We start from the raw sequence: 12,504 nt of genomic DNA, 5'->3' as shown, positions 1-12,504 counted from the left end.
GAGATCCAATAGAGCAAGAGGAAAATGTTAAAACCAGAACATGGAATAACCACTTTATCACAGATATTTGTACACTAGTTCAGGTCTAGCATGAAGCATTCCATGCCATGGAGACTCTACACCTAGCTCCAGCTAGAGGGCAAGGAGTTACACCACCACCACTACAAAGCTAGGTGGTCTTTCATATAAAGAAGGTTGTTTCTCACCTCTAGATTCATGTGAACATCCCCTCCTCCCTGTTAAAACGCAGTTGTACAGGAGAAAAGAGGTGTGGGCAAAGTCTGCATATAGAAGAATATCTCCTGGAGAAGCTGCAGAGTGTGACTTCATTGTGGGTACCAAATTAAGAGAGACCAAACTCTCCTGCATCCCAGTAACCAAATTGAAGCTAATAACCCATGAGTGATTCACCTTGCCTAACTCTGGACATACAAAAGTGAGGTGCCTAAATATGAAGCTTTTACTGAGGCCTCTTTCCTCCTGTAGAATTTTGTCTGCCCTAGGTTAAATGTAATCATGTACTCATCAAATGTACTCATCTCCTGAGACCTCATCTCAGGATTCATCTGACATTCAATTTGTGATGAACTGCCCTTGGAGATACCTATTTGTCTCACAAATACTCTTTGGTAATAAGTGCACTTTCAAAAATCTTAATATAAGACAGGCACAATACAAGCTGTGGCAAGGCTAAGAAGGTTGTGGGATGGATGAACTTCTGAGCCCCTTCATACACTCCTTATGCATTGACTTTTGTTACATAACCTTATCAGACAGAGCAGCCAGAAGACAGCTTAAACATTACAAGCATTTTTTTCCTGGCTTGTAATGAATTATTGCTTGCTATAAGTAAGAGGAAGGTAAAGTCTATTTCAATTTTCATCTCATTTTTTTTTACTTGGTCAAGAAATAAATTTGTAACTGATATTAACTCTTGAGCTTATGAGGCTTTATTAGGAAAACAAGAAACCCTGTATGTGTGGAAAATACTACAGGCTTTAATTAGTTATCTGAACAGCTAGCAGAGATGGCAAAAAAGTGCCTTGCTGTGTTTAATCTTAGATTTTAGTTGGAAAAAGTCTCAAGGGTAAAGCAATAAAGACCTGTTAGACAGCAAGGGAACACAGCAAGTGCTGAAACTCTGCAGTTATTATCTACTGTATCTGAAGTGATCTCCAAGACACTGCACCCCACGGTTGGAGATTTATTTTTACAGTGACACGGAAGGGTGTAGGCATGTCATATATTCACAAAGTGGGTGTTTCACTTAGCAGAGGGTCGCATGATCAGTGCAACACTTCACAGAAATAAGGAGTGTGTGGGCAGATTAGTAAGCTCAGAGGCACAACCTACTTAACAGGGAAAGAGTTCATGTGCTTAAGCAATCCACAAACAAGAAAAATCCTTTCTGTTTCACAGATGTGAAGCCTTCAGCAAATTTTCAACCTGTTCTAACTAAGCAAGATTCCTTTTCTTTGCCAATGCTATTCAGTACTAAGGGAGTTTTGTAATACATGATAAATTTATACAGCATTTCTAGGAAACACAGATACACAAGGGAGAGACAATATAATTTCCTGATTTTCTCAAATAAGAATATGGAGGAATAACAAAAGAGCAAGGAAAAGTACATAGGACATGCACAGTTATCAAAACATCACTTCTGAGTACTTCACCCTCTTTTAAAAATACTTTGCATACAATCTGTGTCTGTTGCAGATGTTCTGCAACTGTTGAAATTTCACTGGATTTCAAGTTACCTCTTGGCATTTTCTTCCTCAGTTTGCATTCTGAGACTACTGAATAATGTTTTACACTTCCATCAAGAAACAAGGGAATGTGTATCCCCTATAACCATTCCATACCATACCACAAACATGGACATGGGTGTACACACACATGCACAAACACACACACACTTTAAATATCAACCTGAGGAAAACAGTTGACGAAAAGATTTCAACTCACACAACTAAAATTCCAATGTTTTTAGTGACTATAAACAGCGTATATGAAAGACGAGGCCTTGCTTATACTTTTCTACACAGTATTACCCTTCCTTTGTACAAATTCGTTATTACAATACGTAAGTTTTTCTACTCCGCTTCTCAGTGAGATGGTACAGTTATCTGGATGATAATTAGGACTCACTGAAAATTGACTCATTGAAAATTGACTCATGTCATGAGTCAATTTTGTAATTAATGCACATATTCCCCCTCTATTCAGAGCCTAATCCAAAGCCCATTTTTTAAAGTTTTTTAGAAAAGCTCACAGTCTGTGGGAAAGGCAGACAAGTAACTATGCTGCACCAGCAGAGTCTGTGTCCCTGCAAGAGACTGCTCTAAAAGCACTGAGCCAGGCAGCTGGCAATTGATAACCTCTTCTATCGATGCTACGCACAGCCTTAGTAGGCTACTTAAGTTCTCACTATGGGACATAATACTGAGCTAGATCTTTAAGAACTTCCTCTATATTTGAAACAATATGGGAAAATAAGCGTGAAAAAAACAGGCTCTGTTCACCCAGTAAGGATACCACACTCATTTGACTGTTGCTGTGAATTTCTAAACTAGCCTAACAAGATCTTCATAGCTCTGCACGATACTATGCATAATTTAAAATGTATAATTCTACTTTCCCTTTCCTTTACTCCCATTCATATTAAACACAGAAAAACTGGTGAGATGTTCAGCAACTCAGAATTCCATCATGAAACAACAAAAAAAAATAAAATTAAGAAATCCACATTAACATTTATGTTTGCAGAACACAGAAAATGGAGCAGGTAAATGAACGTGAACTGGGTTATATCAATAATAAGAAAAAAAGAAATGCTGCCACTACCCAGCAGTGGAGCCTTCGGAACACTGTGTAACACGCTGTGCTGTAGTGGATGTCCACAAGGGGGCACAGTTGGGCAGGCAAATTTGAGTCTCCCGATGTCTCCTGACAACCTGGTTTCTTTCAACTTCAATTATTCCCTCTTTTTTTTTTAAGTGACTCACGGTAGTAACCGATTACTCTAGCTTTAGTTACCTAAATTAGTGAATTACCAAGCATGGCTAATATACATGTGAATAAAGCCCAGGTATTGTTGCTAGCACGACTGGGACATAATTAAATAAAAAAAAGTATCTTGTTTTAAATTCTTTACAGCAATACTTCAGAACATGCAGGTGGATACAGGAATGTATAATTACTTTCAGTAATAGAAGAGCTTGATGATTTTTTCTTTCAAAATTTGCTAAATGTTTGTTGCCATACAGTTGTTTTTGGTACTAACAGATCCTTACCAGACTGTTGTAACTTTCTTCAGGCCTACTCCTTCCACAACCATCTCAGTCTGCAAAAAGGTTTTTTTAACTAACAAACAAACTAGACAAGTTTCCTAACTAAACAAACAGACAACTTATTTTGGCTGGCATTCAAACAAGATGGACATGGAAATCTTGTCTTTTTAAAAGCACAGAATAAAATACAAAAATTGTTTTCACCTGAATGTAGATCTGTACCTGGTTGACTAGTCAGGCCAGAGAGAGAGTCCTGTAACTGGTAGGTTGATGATGATGAAGAAGTGCCATCAGCCGTGTTGTTTGAGGTCATATATGCACCATATGTTGATGCTGAGTAATACTGTGCATATTGATTTTGGCCAAAAGCTGTGTATGATGGATAATCCTGAAATAGCAAATGAAGCAGAGTTCTTAATTAGTTATAGTAAGGAGTGATTTTTTTCCATTAAGTATTTCTAAGTGTGCAATCATATGACTTTTGCAAGAGTTTTTGGGGGCTAGTTTAGATTTTGTTTTTTTTTTTAAACTTAAAGATATTGAAGATTTTTTAATTTAAGGATATTGACCAAAAGACTACAGGGAGGCTGCTGAGTATTTAAGTGGCAAAAGATGCAACTAGGCTTCCATTGTGATCACTCGTAGAAAACAGCACTGTACCACAGTGAGTCTAGTTCAACATAACAGAACAAAATTAAAATAACATGCTATCATATGAGTTATATAAATCCTGTTGTAATCAACAAACCACAATGGTAATATTCATACCTGTTGTGAACTACTGAAGTTTGTAGAATTTGAAACAGAATTGTTTGCATAAATAGTGGATGATGGTGTAAAACTAGAACCTAAAAAATACAATTAACTGTAAGAACTTGCTTGTGAATCAAAATAAAATTCTAACACAATATTCCATGTTAAGATAAAGGCAAATCAGAAGAACAAACAACTTGCATTTAAATGCTAAAATATTTTAATGAAACTGTAACAGAAATTAAATACTACTTCCACGCATACAGACATACATTCCTCTTCACATCATGCAGGGAAGGTATTGGCAGTGAGTCATTAAACCAATCAAGAAAGCATTTTTCAATTTATTGCAGTGTCTCATGTCTCCTTGAATATTGCCTTAATTTCTAAGGCCTAACACTTCAGTGTATGTCCATTTATGAAACAAAAAAACTTTTAAAAGAATATTGTAATGATCCATGTGTTTTTAATCAATCTGTAATGAGGCATGTCCTTGTTTCCAACATAAGTCAGATGAGTCATAATTCAATTTGTAATATTTAAAAGATCAACCACTGTATAAGAAGCTTAAAAATGATCCAAATAGGTTATCAATGATCAAAGGGTAATAAATGAATCAATAATTGAATAATAAATGAAATAATAAATCTGAATTAAGGAGAAATTCTAAAAAATTATGTTAATCCAAAGCGAAACAAGTATCAAATAAGAGCATGCTCAGAAACACGGAAACAAGGAAAAGTGACTTGTGTACGCTATTCAGTACAGCAAATGCTTCTAGTCCTGACATGGGATTTCACCCCCTAAAATAATGAAGATGCAAGTAGGGACTGCATTGCATGGTCAGATCTAAATTAACAGATGACCAAAATGAATACACATATGCTTATTAGTACTGGAAAAAAAATACTTGGCTTTAAATTTTAGAGGTAAAAGGAGCTGCCAACGATAAGCATACTTGCTGGAGCTCACAAAAATGAATGGAAAATATATTGTAACTATGAGGAAAGAGAGAGCCGTTTGCAGCAGCAGGATGGGATGAGCCCTGACAGTGGTGGCTACTCACCTGGCATCTGGTAAGAGTAGGGTGTTTGGCCTGGCTGTGGGGTGGAAAACCCTGGGCTGTAACTGAGGCACCCGCTCTGCAGTGGTGATTGGGTCTGCGAGAGCCCGCTTTCCGTCTTGATGCCTGGCAACATTACACCCAAATCTGTATAAGAAATTAATTTTCAACTGATTCTTTCAAATCTTTTGTTATGGTTGGGAAAATAAAATAAAAAAGAAAGCAAAAACCATTCATGTTGGCATTGCTCTTACTTCTATATAAAGTGAAGTAATAAGAGGTCAAATACCGTAAGTGGGTAAGCTGTACGGCTGTCCTGTCTGTGAGTACGCTGTATAGACCGCTGGCTGCTGCATTCCTGAATACTGGGTTTGTCCAGCATAGGCAGACATTGTTTGAGCTGCTGGTGTAGAAAGAATGTGTGGATAGGGCCTAAATATCAGGAAAAATAGCATTACTGTGGCAACAAATACTCTGTATGTTGATTCAAGCAATAAAGTAAAGAAAAAAGTTTAAAGATGTCCAAAGGCAGTTCATTATTCTGCCAACTGTTCCTCTTCTGGGATTTATTCCATCCCCCACTGAAATAATCTGAAAACCATTCCAGATCACATTCCCCAGGGCATGGTAAGCATTTTATGCTGTCCCATCACTACAACTTAATTCTCTAGCTGCTCAGCTCTAGGTAGACTGCGCCACTGCTGTGTACGGCTTTTTATGTATCTGACCCCTTTCAGCCAAGATCAGCACGCCTAAATCAGGAAAGCCCCCACGCTTTCATAATCCAGAAGAGGGAAACGTGGACTGGAAGAATAAAGGAAATACAGACGTGAACATTAAAGCTACTACATTGTGTCCTCTGTGTCCAGGTCTGTTTCAACAGACATCTAGCCTATGGCTTCAATAGAAGATGGATCGTGCCCATTGAGAGTGGTATGAAAAATATTGCTGGCAACACTCTGGTAACCAGATGGGCTTTAAAAGTTTGGAAAGTATGGTGTAGAGAAAGAAAGTGGAAATAAAAATGGTCTTTTCTTTATGAATACTGGGGTTTTATAGAGAGATTGAATAAAATAAAAAAAATTGCCCTGCAGAGTTGCAAAAACATACAGAGAAACATTTGTCTTGGATTGTTTTGTAAGTTAAATAAAGACTCTATGGACCAAGAGTTGAATAAACACATTCTGCAGAATTACGCTAAACTGAAACCTGGTTATTAAAAGCCATGACTGAATTTGATTCTAAATTTTTTTTATTGTTTTTTCGTTCTAATTAGCTCAGTACAGTTGGCAGCAGTTATTACCAGAAAAGGATTACTCATTAATTTAGATGCCAATAAATTAGAACAGTAGATTAAAAATTCTATTAAACTTTGTAATGTATTTGGACCAAAGTATCTCATAGTTTGCCAAAACCTGTTTTAAGAGGAATGAGGGCTGTTCTTAGCTCAGGCACCTACTTTCTGTATCAATAAATATTGGCTACCACGTTATGAATGCAAACTTGCTTAAAGAAACTTGAAAAAGCCCAATTTTTGGCAACATTTTTGATATTTTCTCTGTATCAAAATCACACAGGTAGCTGTATCACATACATAGAAACAAATAGATGGCACACTGAAATCAAGGACCCTTGTGCACAACACTGACTGTAGGACAAGCAAACTAATAAACTGCCAACTGCAGCAGCTTCATATAAGATCTTCAGTGCTTTTTCCTAACGGATTCATGTGATTGCCCAAGACTCTGGTTTCCTCAAAAAAGTGAAATAAATTTTCTAGTCCTAACAACACCCATTGGCTTAAAAATGAAAAAGAAAAAAAGAAAAAGAAAAAAAGATTAAAAACTAATCCAATTTATTTGCTTTTTGATTTGCTTATGATATTAGAGAAGGAGGAGGAAATCATGGTTCATGACTGTGGAATGTTTGGAAGCCTTTGGCAGCACTGGCACTGGGAGGGTCTGTGAGAGGGTCACCCCTCAGTATGCATCTTGCACATGCAATTGTGATTTCTACACATACACTGTCTTCTTCAAAATAAGTCTGTAATACATTGCCAAAGCTGTAAAGGTGCTGATGTCTGAAAACATAATACTCTGATTTTTTCCTTCTGTGTGTGCAGTTATCCAAGGGTATTTCTTATGCAGCAACACTGCATACAGCAGGGTCTCACTCTGTAGCCACGTGAGGGAAAAAACTTTGGAGAGGAGCTAGTACTGGAGTCAGTACTGAGGCTTAAGTATTTTCCTTTTTCCCTGTTTCTTCTGCTGAGGAGCACTTGTTTGCAACAAACCACAGAACTGCCTACAGCCAATTTCCTATAAAAGACTAGAAGAGGTGCAGACACTAACTTGGAGGGATATATCTGTGGAGAGTATTGGTGCGCTGATCTTGGGCTGTAGCCACTACTTGTTATTACTGCAAAACAGAAAACAAGAGTACAGCAGTTAGAAACATCATGAGACCAATACAGCCAGTCTGCATATCAATGCGGCAACATTAGCAGAGAAGCTTATTGAAATGGACAACTTTTCAATAGAGTAGATGTTACCTGAACTACAACATCTTAACACAAAAATTAAAACCCCACCAAACCATTCATTGCTGTACCGAACTCTTTAGCTGGGATGGGTGTGTTGTGCTTTTTCAGCTTGACTTGATATGTTTCTGAATATACTGCAGAGGCACACATTTCATGCATCATCTGCTATGCACACACCACAGGTCTTTCAAATTTGCAAGGTTTTATTAAAACTGGTAGTTAAAAAAGAATCTTGTGATTTAACATATGGTATTGCACAGGATTGAGATAACATATATATACTTTTAAAGTGTCACATTAACAAGTTGGATTTTAATACTGGATAGGAAAAATAAGTTTTATATGGATGTGGTTAATTTTAGTCAGCTTGGGTGATGGAAGATACCAGAAAATGAATGACTACTAGAAAACAAATAGCATTCATTATCAACAGGCAATTAGAACATGTCCACTAATAATAATTTTATTTCAAAAGTAACCATGAAACAGTACTGTTCAGTAGCCATCAAAATCATGTGTCTATACTATTCACAGCTGCATTCTTCCAAGAAAGCTAAGAGAACAATAGTCATCTCCCAGTAAAATTTCATTCAGAAGCGGTGCTCACGCTGGATTAGTTCCAAGTGTTTGGAAGTTTCCTTTAGCCATCTGTCTTGACTAAGACAGATGTACTCCAAATATATGTACTCTGAAGTGTTGAACCAATCCCTTCAGAGCAAATCCATACTGGGAAAACATAGAGAGTGTCGCTATTAGGCCATCTGCTGTTCATTCACTTTTCAAAAGATTAAAGTAGTACACAAAGAAGCACTGGAATTTCTTTAGTCTAATCAATCATACTTGTACTTCAAAGTGTACCCTCTTCCTGAGTTGTTCATAATGGTAGTAGAAATGAACTTTCAGAATTATATAAGTGACAAATAGGTTTAGGTCCCTAACTATTTTATGAAACATGATATATTTCTACCTCCAGGCCTAATTAACGTCTTTGAGATCTATTGCTTTGAACATATGCAGAACTTCATATTTTTAAAGCTAGTTTAAATGCATTTAAATCACGTAGGACTTAAAAGGAAAATACAGTAGAAGAAAAAACCACCTTTTTAAAATGTGTAGCTGAGCATGGCTTGAAAATAAATAAGAATTAGGTAATAATTTTTGGAACACGTGCCACCAGATTTAATGAAAGGGTTCCTGATTAAAAAGATGTGGAGAGTTTCTCTGTGCTGGAAATATCCTGAATTTATTTTGTGTGATTATTCTTTTTCTTTTTTTTTTTTTTTTTTTTTTTTGAGAATGCCTTTCTCAAAAGGCATTCTCAAATACGCCTACTCCCAGACTTAGACAAACCTATAGCTGTATCTAGCAACATAATCAGTCCATAGAACTCTAAAGGGTGCTCTTAGATATTTAAGGCTTGAAGAATAATTAGTCTTCCCTGTTGTATACCTATGACCTTTCTAAAGACAAGCAATAGCTAGCAGAGTGACCTTGGTGATTCTCAGGGCAAGGAATTTTTGTGATGCATTACTGGCTTATCGGTTCCTTTTTGCCCATACTGCTCCATTTTTTGCCTGATCATTTGCTGGATGACAGCCCACTTGATTAATCAGTTTGGTTAAAGCACATTTACCTTTCCACCACACCTGATGTAAACTACAAAAAATAAATTCTGTTCATTCAAATCACTTCTGTTATCAAAACCTAGTGTTTTTTTCAGCAAAAACTGCCCTGCTTGCTTTCTTATTCTTTCTGCATATACCTTATTTTATAAATTCAGACAAGAAAATAAAATAGTTGTCTGGTTTTGAATTTCCCTTTTTTCTTTCATTTTCCCTACAGTTGTAGGGAAGGGAGAGAAAAATATGTAAATGCTTCCAAAGTAAACTGTACTTTTCTAACTAAAACTTTTGTTCCTTTCACTTTCTCTGGTAGCTTGTCCCATCAATCTGTGTGCTAGATTTTAGGCTGTGAGATGTTAGACCTACTATAAGAGAACATGATGATTGAGCGGACCCTGTACCTCCTAGATCAGATTGTTAAATCTAAGAGTTATCAGACTTAAACAACTTTCACTGTCAGACAGCATCTATTTCAGAGGACCATTGGAGATGGAGGAAATGGTGGAGGCAGACAGTTTTTGTAACTGTGCCACTTTATATTGCCATTTATACGAATGGGGCTAAACACTGGTTTATGTTGCTTATATTGAAAGCAAAGTCAAAGCTGTTCCTTCTCCAAAAAACTCCAATATTTCTAATACTTCACTAACTGAATTTACCAGGGGAATGCTCTTCAGGGCAGGTTTAAGACCCTTGATTTCTTAAGTCTCATTATGGCACCGAGGGCATATTCTAGTCCCCACTAATGCTGATTCACAGAATGGACAAGAAGCTGACAGCCTGCTTTTGCCAGTTACTCTGTTAGCTCAACTGGTCCAAGGTGGCTGTGGAGAATTTAAGTGACCATAAACTGTTCTGAAGGCATATGTAGAGTTCAGTATATTAACACAGGCTGGAGGTTTGTATTTTTTGTTATGCATCTGGAAAATTCTTTGCAAAGAGGTTAGGTTAAAAGGATCGCATTTAAATAACAAAGTAAAATGTCTACACACAAGGGGATCACACATAGGTTACACAGCAGTGGTGTTTCCTAACTATGCCTTTATAGCCTTCAGAAATTGTTTTTCATATCCTTTTTGTGGGTACTAAATACTAAGTAAAAAGGATGATGAGAACTTCAAATGTCTCTCTGTGCTCCATTAAAATGATAAACAGTTCTCAAATTAATACACTATTGAAAGCAATATAAACACAAGAATGCATGCACTCACAGTACAGCAGCTGCAGCAAATTCACAGAGTATGAAAATGCTGAGCTCAAGGCTGTCCAGCTCTCCACATCCTGTATATACCCACCCCAACTGGGGGCTGCTGCAGGACCACAAAGATTCAAATCGAACATGCCAATATTAATTACCAACTGTCATTCTTTGAAGTAAAAGGAGGAGGAAGAAGGGTGTGCAATGTGACTCTCCACCTGGCTAACCTTTGTTAAGAGGCACAGTTTCTCCCAGAGGCAGCTCTGCAGGACAAAGGAACGGGAGCCCTGACTGTGAGCTACAACACGTGAGCTCCAAACCTGAAGAGGAGCTTTCCCAGTGAGCTGAGCAAGGCCACTGTGGCAACTGTCACTCTAAATGCAAGAGATCAATGTGCTTTAGTGCTTCATTTTTCAATCAAAATTGGGATTTATCACAAGTTACCTGTGAAGCCTAATCTCTCTCTCCTGCCCTACACCTCACACAGTCTGTTTGACCATCACTTTCTGTGTGTTAAAGCTGGTCACTAGGGACAGAGCTGGCTACTTAAACCCCACAGGGCATGTTCAACCTCCTGCTCAGCTCTAGGACATATCATGGGTTTTGACTGCCCTTGGAGCATGGAAATCAGTTTCAATGGGTAGGAGATATGAAGGAGAGAATTTTTATGTGGTAGACTCTCAAATGCATCTCAGCACCAGCAGAGAGATACAAAGACCAGTCACAAGTGGTGCTCCTCAGAGGTCCGTATTGGGACCAATCCTGTTCAGCATCTTTTTTGGTGATAGTGGGATTGGGGCGCCCTCAGCAAGTTTGTCAGCACTAAGCTGTGCGGTGTCGTCAACATGCTGGAGAGAAGGGATGCCATCCAGAGAGGCTTTGACATGCTTGAGAGGTGGGCCTGTATAGAGATCTCCTCAACACTAATTTTTGAGTCAGTGGAAGCTAATGGGTGAGTGGCACCTGGGGAAATTAAGCTGTTACTCGGCTACCTAAACCTGAACTGAAGGCTGCAATTTTTGGTACCCTTTCATGAAAATGTTTTAGCTCTGTTCTGTACATGGAACCTGACTCACATGTCTTCAATAGTGGTAGAAACTGATAAAATTTCACCAACAACAAAAAAAACATATATATGGTTGGACAATTTATAATCTGTAATTATTACTAATAAAATTTTAGGATAGAGTAACAACAGAGTACAAAAGAAAATAAAAGTTTTAGCCAAGACTATTAATTCTTTTCTGGAACTCGTTAGACTTAAAGCTGATGGGAGTCCTTTCAGTATAATAATGAGGAAAATGTTTTCAGTTCTTCTAACCAGAAATTGTATACTCTGGCTTTACATGTCACAAAAGACCTTTTCTTCAGGCACTAAATTTGTTATAAGTACTTCTATGAATAACCAACTTCAGAGTATATCTGCATTTATTGATGCCTAAAAAACAATTCCAGAAACATACCCTCGATTTTAATTGCACAGAAACATTGTAATTTCCAAAATATTTTAAATAGTACATGACTACCTAAGTCTACCACAGTAATAACAGTATCAGTGTGGAGTGGCAATTCCTCACTCCAGTGTCATTTCAGTCGGGCCATCACTGAACTAGTATTTTCAGATGCAAAATTTATTCTTGTCCTTCTCCTTGTTAATATTATTGTTAGCAGGACTCAGCTTAATGATTAGAATGCAGATTATTTGTACTTTTTCACAGGTCATCACCATTTAATAATTTATAGGAATCTAATTAAAAATTGCTGTTTATTTGATTTTTTTAAAGAATTAACTGAACCTTATGATTATTTAAAATAAGATAAAGACTTTATGGGAAGAAAGTAGCTCCTGGCAATCTGGTCGGTATTTAACTGCTCATAGCAATAAAAAGATTAGCACTGAAATAAGATTTTAAATTTTACAAATTAGAATGGCTATTACAGATACAATCAATTTTTTTGCTTCCTAAGACTGTACAGGACTAACACTGAGAAAAAATCTGAAGTACAAGAACATTGTTATTATGAGATTTTTG

The 12,504-nt window shown here is 37.2% G+C and overlaps 1 protein-coding gene across 16 annotated transcripts in view; it reads right to left on the bottom strand.

Moving 5' to 3' along the window:
- EYA4 (EYA transcriptional coactivator and phosphatase 4) overlaps positions 1-12,504 on the bottom strand; it is a 150,747-nt gene that overhangs the window by 32,451 nt on the left and 105,792 nt on the right. For 9 of the 16 annotated variants that reach the window (XR_009968676.1, XR_009968677.1, XM_062639580.1 and 6 more), the window contains 5 exons: positions 7,461-7,527; positions 5,399-5,541; positions 5,113-5,256; positions 4,062-4,141; positions 3,498-3,681 (listed from right to left, as the gene is read on the bottom strand). Coding sequence is in view for 14 of the 16 variants with exons in the window: in XM_062639580.1 (XP_062495564.1) it covers positions 3,498-3,681; positions 4,062-4,141; positions 5,113-5,256; positions 5,399-5,541; positions 7,461-7,527 (618 nt within the window). In the remaining 2 variants the exon portion in view is untranslated. The remainder of the gene's footprint in view (positions 1-3,497; positions 3,682-4,061; positions 4,142-5,112; positions 5,257-5,398; positions 5,542-7,460; positions 7,528-12,504) is intronic. The other 7 variants (XM_062639584.1, XM_062639587.1, XM_062639586.1 and 4 more) reach the window with 2 other exon arrangements.

Source organism: Pezoporus occidentalis, unplaced genomic scaffold (assembly GCF_034315485.1).
Source record: "Pezoporus occidentalis ecotype Australia unplaced genomic scaffold, CSIRO_AGI_Poc_V1 ctg61, whole genome shotgun sequence".
Taxonomy (NCBI): Eukaryota; Metazoa; Chordata; class Aves; order Psittaciformes; family Psittacidae; genus Pezoporus; species Pezoporus occidentalis.
Note: the sequence above shows the minus strand (reverse complement) of the source record. Positions and strands in the feature narration are given on the sequence as shown.